Source organism: Muntiacus reevesi, chromosome 5, assembly GCF_963930625.1.
Source record: "Muntiacus reevesi chromosome 5, mMunRee1.1, whole genome shotgun sequence".
Taxonomy (NCBI): domain Eukaryota; kingdom Metazoa; phylum Chordata; class Mammalia; order Artiodactyla; family Cervidae; genus Muntiacus; species Muntiacus reevesi.
In genome coordinates this window covers 43885927-43910843 of record NC_089253.1, presented here as the reverse complement: position 1 = coordinate 43910843, position 24917 = coordinate 43885927, and the positions used below count along the sequence as shown (strand labels likewise).

General features: G+C 50.2%; 1 protein-coding gene and 1 non-coding gene across 2 annotated transcripts in view; one reads left to right on the top strand and one right to left on the bottom strand.

Moving 5' to 3' along the window:
• CPT1A (carnitine palmitoyltransferase 1A) overlaps window positions 1-24917 on the top strand; it is a 56930-nt gene that overhangs the window by 9307 nt on the left and 22706 nt on the right. The window contains exons 2-8 of the mRNA XM_065937950.1: window positions 8494-8647; window positions 11668-11807; window positions 16436-16607; window positions 19055-19156; window positions 20092-20229; window positions 22659-22736; window positions 24213-24320. Coding sequence (XP_065794022.1) covers window positions 8507-8647; window positions 11668-11807; window positions 16436-16607; window positions 19055-19156; window positions 20092-20229; window positions 22659-22736; window positions 24213-24320 — 879 coding nt within the window. The 5' untranslated portion in view covers window positions 8494-8506. The remainder of the gene's footprint in view (window positions 1-8493; window positions 8648-11667; window positions 11808-16435; window positions 16608-19054; window positions 19157-20091; window positions 20230-22658; window positions 22737-24212; window positions 24321-24917) is intronic.
• Window positions 15722-15828, bottom strand: LOC136170043 (U6 spliceosomal RNA). Its single transcript, XR_010663503.1, has one exon. It is a non-coding gene; the product is annotated as a U6 spliceosomal RNA (small nuclear RNA).

Sequence of the window (24917 nt, the reverse complement as noted above, 5' to 3'; positions counted from 1 at the left end):
TTCGGGGCTGGCTTTGGGCAACACTGTTAAAATGAAGGTAATTTTACCAAAATTGAATGGGACATGAAGCATTTTCCCCCAGATTGGAGAACTGTCTGTGGACTTGTTTGTTCAGAGAATTCAGCAAGAATTTGTGTCCTGGGGAGCTTTACAGCTTATGATGAGAGATTAAATGAACAATTGACAAGTGAAAGTCATTTTCGCAGCAAGTACCTCTGAAATTGCTGGAGGTAACTGATAGAATTTTCTGTGCTTCCAGAATGTGGATTCCAAGGCAGGCACTTGGGAGAGGGAGCTGTGAGCCAGGTGTGAAGAAGGGAAAGAGAAATTAAAAAAAAAAAAAAGGGCAGAAGTCACCCCAGCTGTAAATCAGAGTTCCCAGGCTGCAGAGCGGGACCTGTGGGTGGACCTGGCCAAAGAGGCGGTGACCGGGGACCTGAGCTTGGGAGGGAATTTAAGACCAGAGGTGTGAAATTTTAAAATGGCAACAAATAGGTCGTTATGCTCAACCGGGGCATCTTATTCTGGATCTTGGTGTTTTCGTGGAGCAGATTGGCTTAAGGTGCTTAAGTGCCCTGGTACAGACCTTCGTGCCAGTCTCTCTCCTCTAGTGGGCCTCCTGGTTTCTAAGGTGGCACCGTCCCAGAGTTCCCACGTTCAGCCAAGGTGGGCGAGGCTGGCAGCAGCACCCAGGAGTGTCCCAGGTGGGGCTCCTGGTGGGCGCTCTCCACGTGAGGCACCTGGAAGCGACTTCTGTCCTGCCAGGGAGAACAAACGGGTCTGTAGCCCCACTGCACTAGTGGTAAAGAACCCGACTGCCATGCAGGAGACCTGGGTTCGATCCCTGGGTCAGGAAGATCCCCTGGAGGAGGGCACGGTGACCCACTCCAGTATTCTTGCCTGGAGAATCCCATGGACAGAGGAACCTGGCGGGCTACAGTCCATGGGGTCGCAGAAGCGTCGGACACGACTGAAGTGACTTAGCACGCATGCATGGACAGCCCCCCTGCAGACAGGCACACACAGGGAGGGCTTTGTTTTCAGTGCGTCGGATCAGTCACTGGATGTCTCCCTGCAGCTGAGGGCTTGCTGCCATCAGCAGCCACTTCCGCTTTACCACTGAGCTGTCTGGGCACACATGGCAAGCAGTCACCTCGCATCAGGAATAGTCCCCACGGGGCTTCTCCCGTCACCCAACCAGACCTTGGGGGGAGGAGCAGCCAGCCCGTGCTCCCAGGCGGTGCTCCCGCTGTCCCTCTCTCTCTGTCCCCTCCAGCTCAGGGGTCTAGTCAGAGGGCCTCCAGTCTTTGCCCAGTGATGGTTTGCAGGAACAAGGGAATGACAGAAAAGGAGACCGTGCTCATGTCTTCTCCTCTCCTACAGCCTCCCGAGACCCCGGGGCACAGCTGCACATTCTGTGCGTGGGTCCCAGCCGTCATGCCGGAGTATACCTTGTCCCCAGGGAAGGCACCTCTCTCCACCGAGGGGTGGGGGTGGGAGTGATCCTGGGGGGGAGGGGCATCGTGCCGCCCCCACATCAGCAGGTGGGGGATGGAGTGAGGACCACCCCAACACATTAGTGCCCGGGCATGGCAGGCAGTGAGGTGTTTCAAGGAGTGATGGCAGGGAGGGTGTGGGAAGGATGCAAGATGGGTTTTCAGTTGACTTGTTCTGACATCAGCGGGGCTTGAAGCGAGTCGTCCGCACAGATACAAGTCCAGGCCCCAGGCAGGGCCCTGTGGGTGACCAACTCCCAGTGCAAGGGGGCTGGAAGAGGCCCCCCAGGGGATGAACCGGTAAGACAGTCTGCGTGCCCGGTGATCTTACCCAGGAGGGAGAGGAAGCTGGAGGTTGGGCTGGCACATGGGATAGGCTGCACATGGTGTGGCCTGCTCGCCTGACCCTGGGGCCCTGGAGTGCCTTTTGGCTTCATCCTGGAAGGTTGAAGGGATCCAGAGAAGGAGCTGTGCAACATAGGTGGCCCGGATCCAGACGCAGGCCCGACCTGCCAGCTGGCCCCAGGGCCTTCCCTCTCGCGGCGTGTTGGGGTTCCCTGCTGTGCTCACAGAGACAGCAGGGCCGTGCCAGCCGGGTCGGGGGCGCCTCGGGGCTCCAAGGAAGAGGACCAGGCAGGCAGGCTGGGGACAAGGCGGTCTCTGACCAGCAGGGCGAAGGGTTAGAATCTGTTCCTTCCAGGAAGAGGGTGTGTGGGGGTGATTTCTTGCTCTAGTGTGTTGGCAGTCTCTCCTGATTCAAGATAGAAAACATCCTGCTGTGTTAATATAGTCAAGTTGCTGCTTCAGTTCAGTTCAGTCGCTCAGTCTCCTCTGACTCTTTGCGACCCCGTGGACTGCAGCATGCCAGGCTTCCCTGTCCATCACCAGCTCCTGGAGCTTGCTCAAACTCATGTCCATCGAGTTGGTGATGCCATCCAACCATCTCGTCCTCTGTTGTCCCCTTCTTTTCCCGTTCACTGGGGCTCCTCATAATTCCTGAATGTCCAAGAGTTTATTTCAGCCTGCCTCCTTGCCCTGGAGCGGGTCTCGCCTCCCCACCCCCGCCCAGCCTCACCTGGAGGCAGTTTGCTCCCAAGGCAAGTGGAGTCATCAGTGTGGGGAGGACACTCCTAGGTGACCCTGTCCTGGTTCAACTCCAGGCCCCTTTACCTTCATGGCAGGGCTGCTCACCTGATTGACTCCAGGTAAACATCCTGAGGGGCAGCTCGGCAATCTGTTGGCAAAGTCCCCACCACTTTGGTGTGTTCTTGTTTGGTTGCTAAGTCATGTCCAACTCTTTGCGACCCTGTGAACTATAGCCCCGCCAGGGCCCTCTCTGTCCATGGGAATCTCCAGGCAAGAATATTGGAGTGGGTTGCCATTTCCTTCTCCAGGGGATCCTCCTGACCCAGGGATTGAACTCTCGTCTCCTGCATTGACAGGCAGATTCTTTACCACTGAACCACCAGGGAAGCCCCTCCTAACCACTGGACCGCCTGGGAATTCCCAAATCTTTATAGGAGGTGATTCCCGTCCCATCCCATCCGCCCATCTAACATGTACACGTCAGTGATTTTTAGTATATTCACAAATGTGTGCAGCTGTGACCCCAGTCAATTTGGGAACATTTCATCACCCCCAAAAGATGCCCTCCCTGCCTTTACCCCCCACTTTCCCCTGGCCCTAGGCAGCCTCTGCTTTCTGTCTCTGTTGACTGTGCCTGTTCTGGACATTTAACATACCAGGAATCATCCAACATGCAGCCTGGCGTGCTGCAGTCCATGGGATTGCAAAGAGTTGGACACAACTGAGCGACTGAATAGCAGTGTCTGGCTGCTTTCACTCGGCATCAAGTTTTCAAGGTTCGTCCGCACAGGGGGGCGAGTCAGTGCTTCATCCGTTTGTACTGCCTGTGAATAGCATCCCATTGTATGGATAGAGCGCGTTTTGTTTACCTATTGTCATGGAAGGATGCTTGAGTTGCTTCCACTTTTTGCTCATTATGAATAATGCTACTGTGAACATCCTTGTGCAGGTGTGGGTGTGGACGTACGTTTTCAGTTTGCTGGGCGTGTGCCTGGGAGCGGAATTGCTGGGTCCCATGGCGACTGCATTTGGCCATCCGAGGAGCTGCCAGACTGACATTCCCCCCAGCCAGGCACAAGGGTTTTGATTTCTTTGCATCTTAATGACTGCCATCCTGGTGGGTGTGAAGTGGTCCTTTGCTGCATCTCTGCTTTGCATTGCCCTCACGGCTGTAGGCGGCAGTATTTACAATTCTAAATGTCTCCAACTTCAAGGCTGTGAATGCCAGGATCCAGGATGGATTTTTCACTCATTAGATTTGCCAGAGGGAACGTCTCAAGTCCTTGACATCTGACTCGCTAATTCCTGCTTGGCACCTAAGACACACAGTTTTTAGTCTGAACCAAGCAACTCTCTAGTTAAATTCAGGGAGTTTTGTTTTGTTTTGTCTTTTTAATAATTTTTATTGGAGTATAGTTGATTTACAATGTTAGCTTCAGGTGTACGGCAGAATCAGTTATACACATATATATGTCCACTTTTTTAGATTCTTTTCCCATATAAGCCATAATTACAGAGTATTGAGTAGAGTTCCCTGACCTATACAGTAGGTCTTTTTTTATTATTATTATTTTGATTCATCTATTTATTTGGCTGCGCTGGGTCTTAATTGCAGTCATGCGAACTCTTAGTTGCAGTACCTGGAACCTGGGCCGCCAGCATTGGGAGTGTGGAGTCGTAGCTACTGGATCACCAGGGAAGCCCCCATTAGGTCCTTATGAGGTATCTGTTTTCAGAGAGTTCTGCTAAGGCCACTAACTTCAGAAAACGAGGCTGCAAATACAGTCAGTCTGGCCCTGTCTAGCAGGGGTTAGGTCCACGAACAAAACAGTGGGCACATCTTTGGGGAGAATTAACTATAAACACTAGACACTATATTTAACTTAGTGCCTTTAATAATCCCTTCTTGTTCTGTGTAAAGCCCTTGAAACCTCCAATAAATCATTGAAAGGGTAGCCACAATTGTATTTGCTGTGATGCATGCCATGTAGAATTCTTATCTCTTGTAAGACTTGTGTTCACCCCAAGGCTTTGATGGGGAGAGGGGCTGAGTTAACCTTCAGGCTCTGGAAGAATCTTCGAGCCCCTTTGGGTAGCTTTTTGAGAAACGAATTCAAGCTGTTGGTTGGAGTGCCCTCTTGGATTGTTTAAACTGGCTTGTAAAGCAAGCTTTTGCTTAGAGATCTTGGTGCTTTCAAAAATGGGACTTATGTCTTCAAAATTGGCCGGGCTGTGGACGTTTGCTCCATGCCAGGTAAATAGTGTGCAAAGGGTCATGTTTTGTTTTTTTCTGGCTATGCCATGTGGCTTGTGGGATCTTAGTTCCCCAACCAGGGATTGAACCCTCGGCAATGAAAGCCCGGAGCCCTAACCACTGGACTGCCAGGAAGTTCCCACGTGTAAATATCCTTGAATGCTAGGCAGGTGGCACCAGGCTAAGGTTACATGTGTGGATGCAGTTTTACTGACTTGCTCTTTTCTTTCAAGATCGCCCAGGCAGAGCTCTCAGCTGCCCAGCCCAGCCTCTCCCTTGGCCCTGACGTCCCCACCTGGGGGCCCCCCGTCCACTGCCCCCGGGGTGAATGCTCCACTCCCAGTCCCCGCCTCGCCACCCTGCTCTGTGGCTCTTCTGTGTTGGGGAGGTCGGTGGAGCCCACACAGTCCAGGCCCCAGCCCCAGGGTGCCTCTGAGACCTGTCTGCAGGGGGTCCTACCCCCATTCCCACTGTGGGCCCTGCTCTCCTTGGAAACCTGCCCCAGCTTCTCACTGGTTTCACCGCTCCTCCCAGTCCCCCTGCTCTCCATATAGCAGCCAGAGTGGTCTTCTTTGGGCTTCCCAGGTGGCACTAGTGGTGAAGACCCCCGCTTGCCAATGCGGGTAGACATTAACAGACCCCGGGTTTGGTTCCTGGGTTGGGAAGATCCCCTGGAGGAGGGCCCAGCAACCCACTCTGGCATTCTTGCCAGAATTGGTGATGGACAGACAAGCCTGGCGGGCTACAGTCCACGGGATCGCAAAGAGTCAGACATGACTGAGCAGCTTGGCATATATACCCGTGTCTTCTTTGGAACAGACACAGAAACTGACACCCCAAGTCATGGCCCTTGATACTTTTCCATCACCCAAATCGTGAAACCCGGCTGCCTCTGGGCCTTCCTGTCTGAAATCAGCCCTGCCCTGACCCCAGCCAGCCTGCATCTCCAGCCCTTTCACAGGTCTGCCTTCGATCCTGAAAATCTTGCCTTCTGTCTGATCCTTCCTCTGCGCTTCCGTGTTACTTGAGAGGTCCTCTCTGTCACTCCCGCTTCTTCCTGCCCCCCATCTGAGCTGCAGGGTGACCCTTCCTGCCAGCATCTCCATCCTCTCCACGGCTGGCTGGCACATAGGAGGCAGTCAACACACACTTGTTGAACAGATGAGTGACAGCTGGGATCACTTGTTCTGATTTCCTGAAGAAAAAGCAAGGGAATTTCAGAAAAACATTTACTCTGCTTCATGGACTACACTAAAGCCTTTGACTGTGTGGATCACAACAAACTGTGGAAAATTCTTAAAGAGATGGGAATCCCAGACCACCTGACCTGCCTCCTGAGAAACTTGTATGTAGGCCAAGAAACATCGGTTAGAACCAGACACGGAACAAGAAACTGGTTCAGAATTGGAAAGGAGTATGACAAGGCTGTATATTGTCTGCTTATTTAACTTCTGTGCAGAATAACTCATTCTAAATGCCAGGCTGGATGAAGCACAAGCTGGAATCAAGATTTCGGGAGAAATATCAATAACCTCAGATATGTAGATGGCACCAGCCTAATAGCAGAAAGTGAAAAGAAATTGAAGAGCCTCTTGATGAAAGAGAAGAGTGAAAAAGCTGGCTTAAAACTCAACTTTCAGAAAACTAAGATCATGGCATTCAGTCCCATCACTTCATGGTAAATAGATGGGAAGAAAATGGAAACAGTGACAGATTTCATTTTCTTGGACTCCAAAATCACTGCAGACGGTGACTGCAGCCATGAAATTAAAAGATGCTTGCTCCTTGGAAGAAAAGCTATGACAAATGTAAACAGTGTATTAAAAAGCAGAGACATCATTTGCCAAGAAAAGTCTGTATAATCAAAGCCGTGGTTTTTTTCCTAGTCATGTACCAATGTGAGAGTTGGATCACAAAGAAGGCTGAGTGCCAAAGAATTAATGATTTTGCACTGTGATGTTGGAAAAGACTGTTGAGAGCCCCTTGGACTGCAAGGAGATCCAACCAGTCCATCCTAAAGGAAATCAGTCCTGAATATTCATGGAAGGACTGTTGCTGAAGTTGAAGCTCCAGTACTTTGGCCACCTGATGCAAAGAGCCAACTCAGTTGGAAAAGACCCTGATGCTGGGAAAGATTGAAGGCAGAAGGAGAAGGGAGGGGCAGAGGATGAGATGGTAGATAGCATCACTGACTCAATGGACATGAATCTGAGCAAACTCCAGGGAGATACTGAAGGAGAAGGGAGGCTGGCGTGCTGCAGTCCATGGGGTCGCATAGTCGGACACAGCTTAGCAACTGAACAAAAACAAATCTTTGAAACCGCATTGTCCTTGATTTTGATGGGTTTGGTGTCTGCGCCCAAGAGGCTTGCATGGTGAGAAAAGGAAAAGTAGCGTGCGCTAGGGATGCACACACTCACAGTTCTGGGGTTTTATTCTGCTTTACTACAAACTTTGGCATCACTGACTCAATGAACACGAGTTTGAGAACGCTCCGGGAGTTGGTGATAGGCAGGGAAGCCTGGCGTGCTGCAGTCGATGGGGTCACAAAGAATTGGACACAACTGAGCGCCGGGACTTAGCTGGTGAACTTTTAGCTCCTTTGTATCCAGGTGTACTTGCTGGCAGAGGGTTTGGGGGGAGGTGGTGCCATCAGGCACTTTCAGCGGGTCGGGGGAGGGCTGATGTCGGGAGGGTGAGAGGGAAGAGGTGAGCCAGGAGCTGCTCAGGGAAGAAGGTGAAAGGAGGCAAATATTTACATCAAGAAAACGAAATGCGCTCGCCTGGCAGAGGCTGGAAACCAGTCAGGAGGGCCAAGCCTGCAGGGGATGAGCGTGGCAGCTGTCTGATTTCCTGTCTCCAGGAGGGAGGCCCGCCCCAGGGTTCTGTGCATTGGGTTTTCCGGGAGGCTTCTGGAACCTGAAGTGGTTTGTGGAGTGGCTACCACGTAGCCAAGGTGTGTGGTGTTGACCCCGGAACCCACCTGAGATAAAGCATCAAGGCTGTTATGGATGTGTTTGAGGACTTTCTGTGCCAGCCTCCAGGCTGCCTGGTGGGTAGGGATGGGATTTGCCCTGGCACAGCAAGTTGCTAAACTGCCTTGGGATTCGGGATTCTGCTTGGGTGAGGCTCCGGCTGCCTGTTGCCCGGAGGCAGGGTTGGTGGGATGGCCAGGGGCCTGGGGGTGAGGGGTTCCAGCTCCTGGACTCTGCTGACCACCCAGCGCCTCCAAGCAGAGGCAGCGATGGCTTGTCTGTATCCCGCTGGAGCAGGGGGGGAGAGGTGAGGGGGAAGTTACACCCAGGTGTGTTAATGAATAACATTCAGTTTATCAAATGGGAGGAAATGGCCAAATTCAGAATGGATCACACGTCTATATAGGGGCTTCCCCAGTGGCTGATCGATAAAGACCCCTTCTGCCAACACAAGAGAGACCGGTTCGATCCCTCAGTTGGGAAGATTCTCTCTAGGAGGAAATGTCAACCTTCTCCAGTATGCTTGCCTGGGAAATCCTGTGGACAGAGGAGGCGGGCGGGCCACAGCCCTTGGGGTCGCCAAGAGTCAGACAGGACTTAGTGACTAAGCAGTGACAACAACAAGGGATTTTCTAATGTCTGGTCAACACTCACCGCGTTCTGTTCACCTTTGTCTTTCCAGGAGCTCACTGACCATGGCGGAGGCCCACCAAGCCGTGGCCTTCCAGTTCACAGTCACTCCGGATGGCATCGACCTCCGAATGAGCCATGAGGCCCTCAGGCAGATCTATCTGTCTGGACTTCATTCCTGGAAGAAGAAGTTCATCAGATTCAAGGTTTCCAGATCCTTGCTTCAATCTGTACAGTATTCGCTTTCCTATTTGAGAACTCCAGGTTCTATTGAAGTTTCAGTGCGTCCGTGGTAATTGGCACCTTATGTATGTTTCCTGGTCCTTAAGGCCTGTGAGACAATTTTATATGTATTCCTGGAGAAATTCTGTAAGGCAGGTGGGGTGAATTGGGACCCTTTGGGCAGATGAGGAAATCGGGGTTCAGAGAGGGTAAGTGACCTTTGGGGTAGAAGGAGAATAAATGTCTCTAGCTCCGAGTCTGGGCCCTTCTACACTTCACAGGAAACCACAGAGATGTTTAACAGATATTATTTAACAGATATCTCACCAATGAAATGGTCCACCACTGAAAAAGATGCACGCAAATGCAGATGCTGGCTTCCAAGCTGACTCAGTGGTAGAGAATCTGCCTGCCCGTGCAGGAGATTCGGGTTCGTTTCCTGTGTCTGGAGGATCCCCTGGAGAAGGGAATTGGCTACCCACTCCAGTATTCCTGTCTGGAAAATCCCATAGATAGAGGAGGCTGGCAGGCTCCAGTCCATGGGGTCGCAAAGAGTTGGACGTGACACAACTGAGTGGCTGAGCAAATGCAAAGTTCTCCGTTCTGTTTACCGGCATGAGTGGACCTTTATTCACTGTTTTTAACCATGTGTCTTGTTTTCTTTAAATTTTACTGGAGTATAGTTGATTTATAGTGTTATGTTGTTTTGAGTGTATAGCAAAGTGAGTCAGTTATACACATACAAATATCCACTCTTTTTAAGATTGTTTTCCCATATAGTCAGCAGAGTGACATTTTTCTTAAGTCTTTATTGAAATAATTTGTTACAACATTGCTTCTGTTTTATGTCTTTGGGTTTTTGACTGGCGGCATCTGGGGGATCTCGATTCCCTGATCAGGGATGAAACCCACACCTACTGCATTGGAAGGCGATGTCTTAACCACTGGATGGCCGGGAAGTCCGATGTGCCTTGTTTTTAATTCATCTTATTTTAAGAATCACACAAGTCATGAATATGCACATACTCTTCGCTTGAAACTTCCTCAATTTTGCTGTTGGGAGAGATAGTGCTGGGAAAAGTCTCCAGGGTTTTCTTTTCTCATTGCCAGTAATGAAAAAATGAAAGTCACAGAAGGACAAATGCATGTTTAAAAAAATTCAAACAAGTTGAAAGTGTATCAAAAGTGTCCACTCCCCATTCCCCAACGAAACTGGGTTTGATGTCGTTTTCCTTTCAGAGGGCAGCTCAGAGGAGGGCTGTTGAGAAAGGCCCCCGCACTGGAGTGGGTGGGAGCAATGACCAGGGAGACCTGGCCTGGCCGGACGGGTGTCCCCTGGCTCTGTTGGAGGGTCCTGGGGCCCAGGTTCAGTTCAGTTCAGTTCAGTCGCCCAGTCATGTCCGACTCTTTGTGACCCCATGGACTGCAGCAGGCCAGCACTCCCAGAGCTTGCTCAAACTCAGGTCCATCGAGTCGGTGATGCCATTCAACCATCTCATCCTCTGTCGTCCCCTTCTCCAACCGCCTCCAGTCTTTCCCAGCGTCAGGGTCTTTTCCAATGAGTCAGTTCTTTGCATCAGGTACAGTCTTTTACCTGAGGCCCCAGCTGCTGTGACCCTTTCAAAGTGAAGGAGGGCGCCACCTGCAGGGAGACGTGCCCTCTGCACCCCTGACCTTGCTGGGAGCTCCTTGGACCTTCCTAACCACGTGGTTTCCTCGGGGACCTAGGGGCAGGGGTGGGGGGTGGGGGGCAAGGCTGGCAGAGCTGCTGCAGGGTGGGGAGTGTGGGGAGTGGAGGCCATTCATCTAGAAACTGCTTTCCCCCATTGCCATTTAATGTGTCTTTATTTTATAAGAACATTTCAGAGAACTTCAGAGAACGCCAGAAGACCCCCCCACCCGCCCCTGCCCCTCACCCCCAACCGCTTTGTTTAGAATCTTCCATACCTCTCAATAACGGGAATAACATGGTATTCTCTCCTAAGAGAATTCAGTAAGGATCTGAGAATGTTTTGAATCCGTTGTCTTGGTCAAACCAATCTCTTATTGACACGACTTCAGTATGATTTATTTTTTTAATTGGAAGTCTTGAAACATACACAAAAGTAAATAATAAAGGCACACCGCTATAATAAAGTCACATTGCTCATTTCCACAACTGTCAAACATTTTGCATTTTGAGATCTTATTTCTTCCTGCCCCTTCTCCCCGGCTACATTGCTTTTTTTTAAGGGGCTGTTGCAGGACTTTGGCTGAAGCATCTCCTGGGAGTTTCTGGCTATGGAGTGAGGTCTTGTAAAATACTAATACCTCGGGTTAAGCAGTGTCTGATTCAGGAGCAGCAAGAGGGGTGATCTGAGAGTGAGGGTCTCGGGGCATCCTGGATGCAGCAGGTTGGGGAGAGGACGTCATAGTGGGCAGTGTCCTGAGTCAGTCTCAGGGGAGCCAAGGAGTGGGTATGTCAAATTAAGGCTTCCAACTTAGAGTGATGCTCATGTCCTGGAGTCGTTCTCCAGGGAGACGATTTTCGAGAAGGTTTTGACTCACGTGCTTCCCCGGTAGCTCAGTGGTAAAGACTCTGCCTGCCACAGTAGGAGACCCGGGTTTGATCCCTGGGTCAGGAGAATCCCCTGGCAAAGGGAATGGCCACCCGCTCCAATATTCTTGCCGGGAGAATTCCATGGACAGAGGAGCTTGGCGAGCTACAGTCCATGGGGTCGCAGAGTCCAAGTGACTAACACTTTGCTTCTGGTGATTCTAACGTCCTGGGGTTGCTCTTCGGGGAGACTGTTTCAGGGAGAGTTTTGGCCCAGAAGTAGAGGAAGGGAAGGAGCTGGGCAGAGGTTGAGCCGCTGAGCCTGGAGGCCCTGGGAAGCGTTGCCAGTAGACAGCGTGGTTGTTTAGCCGTCAGTGTGTGCATCCCCCACCCTCTCCACCGCCTGCCAGCTCACACCCCCCCGCCAGCAGGAGGGGCACGGCTGACGGCGCTTGTGTCTGTCTCTAGAATGGCATCATCACTGGCGTGTACCCGGCGAGTCCCTCCAGTTGGCTCATCGTGGTTGTGGGCGTGATGTCGACAATGTACGCCAAGATCGACCCCTCTTTGGGAATAATCGCTAAGATCAATCGGACCCTGGACACGACGTGAGTAAGCCTCTCAAATCTCAAAGGGTCTAGGGATTGACTGTCTTTTTTGTTGCTGCCATTTTTCTGTCTTTTCAAACATCATGACGGTCTGTTCTGGATATTCTCTTAGAGGTTTTTGCTACGATTCTCACGACAGCTTTCTCCCCATGCCCTGGACTGGTGTGAAGGTCCCCTGGGGACTTTGGGGTCCCTTGTCACTCTTTCTCAGAAGCCCAGGTGTGTGAAGAGCATCCTCTGCCCTGGGGTGCCTGCCAGTCCACTTAGCCTGGCCAGGGGGCCCTCAGAACGAATTTTGTCCCAGGCACTGGTTCCAGACATGCTGTCTTCCTTGTACAGGGGGCCATCCTGCAGTTCTGGGACTCCGAGAGATGACTGCTATGGGGGGTTCTGGGGAGACTTCAGCCGCTCAGCTCCTTGTCTGAGTGACTTCGAATCTGGGGAGGGACTCCCATCACTCTATCCTAGTGACTGTAGTTTTCTAAGAGCTTGAAAATAGGCTTTTTTTTAAAATATCTTGAGATTTGGCCTGGAGAAGCCTTTGAGTGATACTCTTCCTTCAAGGTGTGCGGCGCCTGGGGTCTTGTGCGGGAACGCTGGCCGTGCCCGCGAGGGCCTCTGTGAAGCCCCTCTGATGTCCTTTCTTCCCTCCGGTCCTGGGGTGACCCTAGCTCCCATGATCATCTCCTGCCCGGTGGCCCCTGCGCTGCCGTGACCTCTCTCACTGGGCTGTCTGATGTAAAGTGAGGAAATGCTCAAACTTGCAGCCTTCTGGGACTTCCCTGGGGGTCCAGTGGCTAAGGCTCAATGCAGGGGACCCAGGTTCAATCCCCAGTCAGGGAACTAGATCCCACATGTCACAACCAAGACCTGGTGCAGCCAAATAAATTCACAAATAAATAGTGAGAAAAAAAGATGTGGATTCCTGCCCAGAGTCACGGAGTAGAATTGGGGAGGTTGGGCTCCAGATCCAGCTCTTCATGGTACCTCAGACCCCCATGCTCCCTTCAGCAGGCCCTGAGCCTCCCCACAGAGAACCTTCCTGCCAAACAAAGGCAGGAACAGCACCTCTGCATCATTGGCGTTTGAGGGACCCAGTGATGGGATCCACACGGGGCTAAGCCTACCCCACCGCCCTCCATTACACTCTTTGTGATTGCAGCTCTGAAAGACACATTTTTATTCTTTTGGCCGTGCTGTAAAGCTTGTGGGTTCTTAGTTCCCCAACCAGGGACAGAACCGAGGCCCTCAGCAGTGAAATGCTGAGTCCTAACCCCTGGACCGCAAGAGAATTCCCCTGGGACACCTGCTTCTGTTTTCTGGTTGAAAAGGACTCCACCTTGGCTGTGGCTTGTCCCAAGCCAGACCTTTGATCCTGTTTGTGTGTTGCTTATTTACATCCGTGAACATTTTAGGTCTGTGACTAAAGAAATGATAATCCCCAAGTCCTCGTCCCATGTTTGGGCTTTGCTTTTTGTTTTTAGTTTTTAAAAATTTTCTTCATTTTTTGACCGTGCCTCGGAACAGGTGGGATCTTAGTTCCCTGACCAGGGATCGAACCTGCACCCTCTGCGGTGGAAGGGCAGAGTGCTAACCACTGGACCACGAGGGGATTCCTGAGCTTTGCTTTTGGGTTCAGGAGTTGTGAGGAAGGTGGGGACGGATTGCAGCCCAGGTGCGTCCACCGGGTCTCTGGGCCGTAGCTGCAATGTTGGGGTTGGGCCCAAGATAAACGGATGAATTTCTGGGCCCTTTACTGAGTCAGTTGTTTGGATTTCAGTATTGCCTTCAGAAAAGCACAGGGAAATAAAGTGGCAAAATGAGACATAAAAGAAAGCTCACGGCTCAGGGCCGAGTTTGCTTCTGATGACAGTAAAGAAAGGATTAAGCACTTTTCACGGAAAGGTCTGAATCTTCGCTTGTCTGGGCTGGTGCCCCTCGCTGCCAACAGCTGCTCCTTGTTCACCAGGCCCTGGGATGCTTGGCAGCCAGTGCGATGCGCTGAGTCACCCGCAGCCCCCAGCTGCCTCGGAACCCCGGCTCACGCCTTTATCAGCGTCTGCGAGGCCCTGGGTACAAACCCGTCCCCGCGGGGAACGCACACCCGCGCTTCCCACCTGCCGGACTCCTTGGTCTGCCTGAGGGCCAGGAGTCCCGGCAGGGTCCCCGAGCAGGGACTCCGTCTCTCTCTCATCACCCTGCACATGTCTCTGCCCTCTATTTCCGGAGAGCCACAGGCCTGCCCCCACCATAGACAGCTCATCTCTGCATCCCTGCCTGCTTGGGTTTAACACACTTTTTAATTTACTCCAGACCTCGGGTCATTTCTTCACACTGGATTATATTTAGAAGCGTTGGCTATTTAAAGCCCTTTCTAATCTGAGTCTTTATAAGATTTGTTTCTTCATCCTTCTAAACCAATTGCAGTAAACTGGGCCATCCGTGGCCCAGATTTAGAAAGACCAGGTTAAGGGACCAGCAGCTCCCAGGGTCAGGGGTCAAGGGCTGTTCTGCATATTCTTGCTGGAGAGGATCCACAACACCCTGAAGTCGCGGCCTCCCCTCAACCTCTGGGTGGCCCACCCCCTGCAGCCTGAGAAGGGACACAGCATAGGACAGAAAGCCTTTTTGCTAATGCTTTCAGTTGAAGTGCCTGTAGGTGTACATATAGAAAATGCCAAATGCATCATTTGTTCGTTGCTGTTCAGTTGCTCAGTCATGTCCAGGCTTCCCTGTCCTTCACTGTTTCCTGGAGCTTGCTCAAACTCATGTCTCCTGAGTCAGGGTGATGCCATCCAACCATCTCATTCTCTGCCACCCCCTTCTCTTCCGGCCTTCAGTCTTTCCCAGCATCAGGGTCTTTTCTAATGAATAGGCTCCTCGCATCAGGTGGCCAAAGTACTGGAGCTTCAACTTCAGCAACAGTCCTTCCAATGAATATTCAGGACTGATTTCCTTTAGGATGGACTGCTTTCATCTCCTTGCAGTCCAAGGGACTCTCGAGAGTCTTCTCCAACACCACAGTTTGAAAACATCAGTTCTTAGGTGTACAACATAATGATTTGATACATATATTCTGCAAAATGATTGCCACAAGTTTTGTTAACATCCATCACCAAATATAGTTACAAATTTTAAAAATATATATATTTTTAGATTTCACATGTGAGACCATACAGTGTATGCCTTTCTTTTTTTAGCTTTTTTTTTTAATTGAAGTATAGTTAATATTCAATGTTGTGTTAGTTTCTGGTGTATAGCAACATGATCCGGGAATGGGTATATATATTAGTTTTCTATGTCTGTGAGTCTGTTTCTGTTTCATTTTTAAAAAGTTCATTTGTGTCATATTTTAAATTCCACACATGAGTGATATCATCTGGTATTTGTCTTTCTCTGTCTGACTTATTTCACTTGTCCTTAAGGTCCATCCATGTTGTCACAAATGGTAGGATTTATTCTTTTTTTTGCTGAATAATATTCCATTGTATCACTCCATATTAATACCATCTCTTCTTTATCCATTCATTTGTCCATGGACACTTAAGTTTCCATGTTTGGTCTGTTGTAAATAATGCTGTAGTGAACATGGAGTGATTTCATTTCCTTCAGATAAATACTCAGAAGTGAAATTGTTGGATCATATGGTAGTTCTGTTTTTTCATTTCTTTGAGGAATCTCCATATTATTTTCCATAGTGACTGCATCAGTTTACATTCCCACCAACAGTGCATAAATGTTGCCTTTTTTCTCCACATCCTCTCCAACATTTGTTATTTATTTTTATTTTGTGAATATTTTGTGGTTTTTCAAAACAACTAAAACTACAGCCCACAAAGGTGTATGAGTGGCTGTATTTCTTCTCATTTTTTAAGTCCCATCTTTTTTTTTTTTTTAACCAAATGATCAAACTTAAAAATATGGAACACTTCACGAATTTTCATGTTATCCTTGCGCAGGGGCCATGCTAATCTTCTCTGTATCGTTCCAATTTTAGTATATGTGCTGCCGAAGCGAGTACTAAGTCCCATCTTCATCAGATCACTTTCCTATCTACATCACTTTCCCTAGCAAATAAAAATATTTTCTAAGTTTTTGAGTAATCATTTTACAGCATCAGTTTCTACCTGTGTTCATGATAAATGTTCCTGCCCAGATCAAAAACAAGCTCTTTTGATATAAATAGTTGAAGTAATAGTTTTGTCAAGTGACCTGCATTTCTTATGAGTCATGATGAAATGCAAAGGTATGTTTAAGAGAAAAACATCTTGAGTAGCAGGAATGGAAGGCGCAGAATTGCAGCCAGCTCTCAGCCGAGGAGAACGCAGGTCAGTCGTCAGTCTGGGGCGTAGCTCCCATCATGGGCGAGCCAGTGCCTCACCCCTGACTTCCTCATCCTACTTGGACCTGGAGGAAGCTGTCTGTTTTCCCTGATTATGCCCGTTAGCCTGGGTTTGTTTCGAGGACCAGCAAAGCAGATGGGGCTGGTTCATCTCACATCCAGAAGAAAGATGGCTGAGTCTTGGGAGAATCAGGCTAACACGGGTGGCCCCTCTCTCTGATCAGGCCTGGGGTCCGTGGCTTCCTTCGCTGACGAACCCGTGGCTTGTCTGGTCTTGTCTCGGCAGTGGCTGCATGTCCAGCAAGACCAAGAAGGTGGTGAGCGGCGTCATCTTCGGCACGGGCCTGTGGGTGGCCCTCATCGTCACCATGCGTTACTCCCTGAAGGTGCTGCTGTCCTACCACGGCTGGATGTTCGGCCAGCACGGCAGGCTGAGCCGCACCACCAAGATCTGGATGGTAACGCTGCCCCAGCACGCAGCTGGTGGGGAGGGCTCTGTTTCTTTCTGCCGTGCCTCGAGGCTTGTAGGACCTTAGTTCCCAACCAGGGGTCAAACCTGGGTCCATGGCAGTGAAAAACCGACGTCTTAACCGCTGGACTGCCGGGAGCCCCCTGGTAGATGATTCTAAAACTGCCTAACATGGTCACAGCCGTGGCTGCTTCACAGCTTGATATGTTGGAGATAAATAGACACTTGTGAAACCCTCATCTCTGCCAAAGTCACTAATATATCCACCCCGCCCTCCTTGAACCCTGGGCCCCACCCATGCCTTTTGCCTTTGAATGTAAGAGCATTTAACCTAAGATTCACCCTCTCAGCAGATGGGTAAGGTCTGACGCAGGACTGTTTGTTCCAGTCTCAGTGTCCAGCACATACTTTTTTCCGGAGTTCCCTGGACAGTCCAGTGGTTGAGACTCCACACTTGCACCCCAGGGTCTGTGGGCTCCATCCCTGGTCAGGGAGCTGAGACTCCACATGCCCAGTGGTATGGCCCGAAAAGGAAAACAGGAAAAGAAAAGCAAAAAACCCCCAACCAAACAGGACATAGTTATGTCCCGTAACTGAAACCTGGTCCCTTTTAAGGGACACACCCACACATACATAGGGGTAACTGATTCACTATGCCTGAAACTAAGGCAGAAGTGTGAGTCAACTTGATTTACAACCCCCACCCTGTGCCCCCCGGTCCCTGGCAGCCCCCCTCCCTCCTTGCTGCTTCTGCGGTTCCACGGACCCCTGAGACCACGCAGGATATGTCCTTCTGAGTCTTGCTCACCCACTCAGCCTGGTGTCTGGTGTGGGAGACTTTCTCTTCTGCAAGAAGGGTCCTCACTGGGCCTTTTCCCCTTGGTGAATTTTTTTAAATTAATTTTTATTGAAGTCCAGTCGATTTACACTGTTGTGTTAGTTTCAGGTGTATAGCAGAGTGAATCAGTTATGCATACACGTGTGTGTGTGGGCTCAGTCATTTCAGTCATGTCCAACTCCTGGCAACCCTATGGACCATAGCCCACCAGGCTCCTCTGTCCATGGGATTCTCCAGACAAGAGTAGTTACTAGAGTGGGTTGCCATTTCCTCCTCCAGAGGATCCTCCCAACCCAGGGATTGAACCTGCATCTACTGTGTTGCAGGTGTATTCTTTACCCACTGAGCCCCCTGGAAAGCCGGTGCTCTTTTTTCTGTTCCCAAATAGGTCACTACAGAGTATTGCGTAGAGTTCCCTGTGTTACACAGTCCCCTTGGTGACGAGCGTCGCCCTGTAATTGCCAGAGAAGTCTGACCCACTGTGACTCATGAGCTTGGGTCGGGGACTCTTCTCCTTTAATTAGTGTATCCTGAATATCTGGTGTTGACGTCTGCTGGGTTTGTCATCTAGGGCACCCGTCAAACACAAGTACCTTCCATCTACTTCTTTGTAGCCTTTCTGACTAACTCGGGCAGTAAATGGTTTCCCTAGCTGAGACCAGGACACCCTGACTCGCCCTTAGCTTCTGGCACGTTTCACCAGCTCACCTTGGTCCTTAGTCCAGCAGTCACTGACCTGCCGTGTGCATGGATATTTGTCCTTATCTCACCCAGTGATACCTCTACCTGTGGCTGACTGCCACCCCCTGGGGCTCCTGAAAGGGGTGGGCATCCCCATGCCGGAGCCCACCACACCACACCTTTCCTCTTTCCCAAACAGACTTCCTGCTGTTGCTTGCATGTAAGATTTCTGATTTCCAGAGAAATAGAACTTAACTCCCAGGAGAGATTCTGAGGTGGTATCCACACTTTATTAAGCAAGAGAAATGACCTGCCCCAGGGTGACCATCATAGCTGGTGTTCAGTTCAGTCCCACCTGCTCTTCAGCATCAAGAATCACAGCACCCCCCCTCCCCTGCCGTGAGCCCCAGAAATTCTCTGAAGTCAGGTCAGCATGAGGTGACCAATTGCTAGGCCATGTTTAGATCATTCCAGACTTAAGCAGGGGCAAGTGTGTGCCCTTCACCAGACTTGTCAATGACCAGAGGGTCCCACTGCCTCTCCTGAGCTTGCTTCTGGGTCCAGGCCCCTCGCCCAGCCCCCGGTGCCAATCTGGAAACCGAGGGCCTTGCAGAAGTAGGCACATGGAACTTAATCCCCTTGTGCAGAAGTGCAATCAGACCCCGTGTCAGGGTGCCCAGGGAACGGCACCTCCTGGACAGGGCAGGACTATCTCAGACACAGAGCTTCATTCACCCTGGGTTTTATTTGGAGTTTGCCGTTTGCTGAGGCCTGCGAGGGTTGGGGCAGAAAATGGACTGGAGGAGATGAACTGCAGTGGAGAGTCAGTCACCAGTTGGCAAGTACCCTGAAAAAATGGTTTTGGGTCTTTGACACACTGTCGTCTTTCAGAACGTACCTTTTTTCTTTGTTTTTAGTTTATGGTCAAGATCTTCTCAGGCCGAAAGCCCATGCTGTACAGCTTCCAGACGTCTCTGCCGCGCCTGCCCGTCCCAGCTGTCCAGGACACCGTCACCAGGGTATGTCAGCTCCACGCTCCCTCCAGACACCTGCCCTGAACACCCGCATCTTTGCGGTCGAGGCTTATGACTTGATGAGACGTCCCTGGCGGTCCCGTGGTTAAGACTCCGAGTTTCCACAGCAAGGGGTTTGGATTCTGTCCCTGCTCGGGGAACTAAGATCCCTCATGCCCCCTGGTGCAGCCAAAAAATACACTGTCGATGCTGTTGAGGTCCATGAACTGCTACCTGCCTCCTCCTACCTGCAAGGACCAGAGCGAATCAAAGTGGGGGCCCTGAAAATTCTCAACTGGTGGCCTGGCCTCAGCTTGGTGGTATGACATTCCCCGTCCCTGTCGTTTTCCCGGCTCCTCCTTCCCGTCCTGGGGTCCTAAGCTCTCAGAGCACCACCCCCCACAACTCATTGGCACCTTCATAGCCTAGGTGGGAACAGAGCTCTTACGAAGGACCAGATAATGGAGAAAAAACCCCACACATTACAAGCTCATTGTTGACCAAATCTTGATCTTGTCGGTCTAGAGTCCACTTTGGTGATTTTGTGCTGATTCAAGATCTGAGGAGCGTGCATGCCAGTAAAAGGACAAAAAAGTTTGTATTTTTAAAATATGATTAATTAATTAATTTGGCTGCTCCAGGTCTTAATTGCAGCCTGCGGGGTCTTATAGTTGTAGCATGCAAACTTTTAGTTGTAGTAGGTGAGACCTAGTTCCCTGACGAGGGATCGAACTCAGGCCGCTGGCACTGGGAGCTCGGAGGCTTAGCCACTGGACCGCTGGCGATGTCCCCCCAAAAGTTTCATTGTTGAGTTATCCCTGATGTAAATCATCCTTTAGTATTGAAGTTGGCTAACTTGAGTGAGGACTAGCCTTTTTCCAAGGCATAAGGAAAGAAGCCTTCTATTTTAGCTGGTCTTACGTTTTTTCCTTTAACCCCAGTACTTGGAGTCTGTGAAGCCTCTTATGAAGGAAGGAGAGTTTACACGGATGACGGCTCTGGCTCAAGATTTTGCTGTCAATCTGGGACCGAGATTGCAGTGGTATTTGAAGCTAAAATCCTGGTGGGCTACCAATTATGTGAGTATACAAACATGCTGCTTTTCTTGGTGGAATTTTGTGTAGGAATATAATTTGTTCCTGAGCCAGTTGAGCTTCCCTATGTATGGCGAGTGGAAGGAGACACAGTGGTGGATGAAACAGGCAGAGGAGTTGAGGTTTGAGGAACAGCTAGCTTGGAAGACTCAGACCATAAAGAAGGCTGAGCGCCAAAAGGTTGATGCTTTCGAATTGTGGTGCTGGAGAAGACTCTTGAGAGTCCCTTGGACAGCACGGAGATCAAGCCAGTCAATCCTGAAGGAAGTCAGCCCTGAATATTAATTGGAAGGATTGATGCTGAAGCTGATGCTCCAGTACTTTGGCACCTTGATGAAAAGAGCCGATTCATTGGAAATGACATGTTGGGCAAGATTGAGGGCAAGAGGAGAAGGGGGTGGGTGACAGAGGATGAGATGGTTGGATGGCATCACCGACTCAATGGACATGAGTTTGAGCAAGCTCTAGGAGATAATGGAGGACAGGGAAGCCTGGCGGGTTGCAGTCCATGGGGTCGCAGACACGACTTGGTGACTGAAGAACAAGAGGGTGGAAGAGAAGGTGTGACCCAGACCGAGCTGGTGGGTGGGGCACACCAGGGGCGTGGCCACGGGGCGAGTCCCGACCAGAGAGAGCAGTCAGAGTCCAGGGTGGGTGCGGCAGGTCAGCTCGGGTTGTGATCTGCCGGGGTCCAGCCTCGGCAGGATCCAGGGGGTACCCTCAGGATGAACGGCGTCGGCGAGAGAGAGAGAGACGTGAGACTAGCCTTGATGGGGCCAAGTCCGCAAGGGAGAGAAAGAGAAAGAGAGAGAGAGAGAATGACCAGACGGGGGTGCAGAGAGTCTGGAAGAGTCTGGCAATGCTTTATTTTTTTACCATAGCTTATATACCCTAAGTTAGTACATTTCTAAGGGGAAGATAGTTTAACATTACGTCAGCTTGTCCTTCAGGAAACCAGGGTGTTTTCTGCATACTTCTTTGTTAATGAGGGTCTTGTACATTATCTTCTGGCCTTGGGGCCTATTGACATTTTACGACCTAGGTGAATGCAAAGCTGTTTTCCGTAATCTATTCTTTAATGAACACAAAGGTCAGTCCTTTTGCAGAAGTTATCAGTTAAATTTATCTAAAAGGTTTACCACACAAAGACTCTGCAGCTCCAGTGAGGCAGCCCCTGTTTAGCATTCCTGGTTAAAATTAACAAATTTAAACTCTTATTTTTCTAAATCTTTAACTATAACCACTTTTAGAATAATATTTTTATGTTCTCTCATAGGGCTTCCTCACCCCCGAAGGGCTCTGTGCCTACTAAAGACTTTAGGTGATCAGGTTCTTTATGCTGTTTTATAATTAGGATATTATAAGCAATCATGCATATTAGTACCAAGGGCATAAAGGCATTTGGCTAACAAACTATCAGCAAAGGAGTTTAAATTAAAACACTCCTTTCACCCTAAATAATCTCATAAAATACCACCACCTGGGAAACTTATTGATTAAAATTCTAAATTGATTCTTATTTGGGAAGAGATCGGGGAAGGCCTTCCTGCCTGTGTCAGAGAAATTAGGGAGTAGTCCATTGAGGCAGGCATCAGAAAGACAGATATCATCTTTAAGACGAGAGCCGGGGGCAGCTTTCCGAAATCCCTGAAAACCTGATCTGCCTTGCCTGTCAGGCTTTCTCCTCATGACCTTGTCATGGGTGGGATCTCGTGAGCTGGCCTTTTCGAAAAACCCCTGACAACCTGATTCGCCTTGCCGTTAAGGTTTTCGCCTTGCCCGTAAGGTTTTTCTCCCCTATGGCCTTTCCAAGGGCGGGGTCCCGTGTGTTGGCTCCCGGCAGTGATCCTGCGCTGGTTACACGGTGTGTTGAGTTTGTGGACGTTTTCACAGGTACTTAGACTCTTAGGTGGGCACCGTTCTGCGGGTTTATGTACTTTCTTACACAAAGTGGAAGGATGGCGGTCCTCGGGTTCCGAAGGCTGTGGGTGCGATTAGGATGAGACCGCTGGCCTCCCGGGGGATGCTGGGAAGACAGGACACGTGGCCCCGGGGGGCTCCAAGCAGAGTGGAAACTGAAGCAGAAGGGGAGAGGCAGCCTGTGCACAGTTACTGGAGGTGCTGACTGTTAAGACATGTTAGAGCAGCCAGACATTTATCATTTCTTTCCCATTTGGTGTTTCTTTCCTTTTTTTTAAACCATCTATGAAATGAAGGTGTTGTACCCTGTAGCTGAGTCTTGACTTGAATAAAGCCATCTTCTGGCGCCCACTGTTTTGCATGTGGTCTCACTGGGGCTGACTTGGCCCCGAGAGAGAGAAATGCTGTAAATGCGCCCTCCCCCAACCCTCGGCGCCCACCCCTGTCCTGGGCGGCCTGGTTACGCCTTGGTCTCTCTTGCTTGCACCTGACAGGTGAGCGACTGGTGGGAGGAGTACATCTACCTCCGAGGACGAGGGCCGCTGATGGTCAACAGCAACTACTTTGCGATGGTGAGTCCCGCAGGCCCACGGCGTCTGGTGGAGACCAGGACCCAGGGTGGCCCATCCCGGCCCCGCAGGCTGCCTGGGGATGCGATGGGCCTCCCCTGGCTCTGCTTCCCCCACCCAAGGCCTCACGCCCCCGTCAGGGAGCCCAGGACCTGCCGTCCACAGCGGAGGGCCCTGTGGAGTTCCTTTTGTATTTCCAATGAGGTTCCAGGGTGCCCACCGAACTGCTGCAGAGGAATTTGGATTGCAGAAATGGTCTCGTGGCGAGTGGGACTCCTCACGCTGCAAACCGCTCCCTCTGTTTTCCTAACTGAGCCTGAGTCATGCTGAAGGCCCACATCCCTGCCCGCTCCCGACCTGTGGGTCGGCTGAGAGCTCGTCCACGTACTGGGCTTGTCCTTCTGGGCCCTGGGGTGACGTGGGTCCCACCCCAAGTGTCGTTTTCACATCTCTTTGGTCTTTCTTGCCTTTTGAGACATGGGTGGTCTGGACAGCACACCCCATTGTTTTGTTAGAAGCACCTCACTGGGCTTCCCTGATGACTCAGCAGGTAAAGAATCTGCCTGCAATGCAGGGGATGTGCGTTCCATCCCTGGGTCGGGAAGATCCCTTGGAGGAGGGCCGGGCAACCCACTCCAGTATTCTTGCCTGGGAAATCCATGGACAGAGGAGCCTGAAGGGCTATTGTCCAGAGGGTCGCAAAGGAGTCGGACATAAGTGAGCAACGAACCACCACCACTGGTGTCTGACAACTGGCCTTAAATAGCTGCTGAATCTCTCTTTCTCTTTCTTTCTCCTTGCTGTCTTTTATATGTTTTGCCCTCTCCTTTATATCTATCTTATTGTTTGCTTTTTCTGTTTTTCTCCTTTAAAATTTCTTTCCTTTAAAAATAATTGTTCTTGTCCTTTGGAAACAAGGTCAGACTTAGAGAAAAGCTGTTGACATGGCCCAGAAAAATACTTTTTAGAGTGAACTGTCCACCTGATCCCCTTTTGTTCCCAAAGACTTTAGTGTCTATTTCCCACATAATCGGGGGGCAACCCCACACATGTAACTTCTCTCAAAGTATAGTTGAGACAAGCAACCCTTGGACTTGAAAAATATAAACACTTAGAAACGTGTTTCTAAAAAGTTGCCAGCCCTTCTCTATATAAACGATTATTTTAACCTTTGGTTACTTCTCACTCAGAAAACGTCCTAATTATCTAATTGCTGCTTTTAATTTCCACTTTCCTTTTTATGCATTATATGAGGATATTTAGGATGTAGTACTGTTATCTTTTTTTAGACTTGAATTTATTTATTTACCATTTAATTTTAAAATATACTGTTACCTTTCATAGCCCGAGAATTGCTTGGAGGCTTGAAACAGCAGAGCAGGTGTCGCGAACACATGTGTAGGAATACGTGAGCTGTGTATGGAAGTTCGCTGGTCTTTCCTGTGAACATTCCCCCTAACGCTGTGCGTTTTGTGTCAGGACTTGCTGTACATCAAACCGACTCACATCCAGGCGGCAAGAGCTGGCAACGGGATCCACGCCATCCTGCTTTACAGGCGCAAACTGGACCGGGAGGAAATCAAACCGGTATGCACACAAACTGCTTTTTTCTTAAAAGAAAAAGATGTATTTATTTGGGTGCTCAGGTCTTGGTGGTGGTTTAGTTGCTCCGTGACACGGGGGATCTGAGTTCACTGACCAAGGATAGAACCCACACAACCTCCACTGGGCCACCGGGGAAGTCGCAGACTGCTTTTTAAAAAAATTCTTTAGAGCAGCTTTATGCAGGTCTAATTGATGTACAACACACCTTCAGAGCATCCACTGTAATAAGTTCTGACGTTCTGACATGTGTCTCTGTGAGTGTGAAGCCATCACAGTTAAGTGAGTGAGACCCCCGCCCACCCTGGGCTCCTCTGTGTGCCTCTGTGTCCCTCTCTGCTCCCCACCATCACCCTGCTCTGCTTTCTGTCACTCTAGGTTAGCTTGCGTTTTCTGCAAATGGATTCTAACAGCTTGTGCGTGCTTGCTTTTTTTTTTAGACGTTCATTGTTTGGGGCTTCCCTGGTGGTTCATTCAGTAAAGAATCCACCTGCAATCCCTGGATTTGGGAAGATGCCCTGGGGAAGGAAATGGCCACCTACTCCAGTATTCTTGCCTGGAGAATCCCATGGGCAGAGGAGC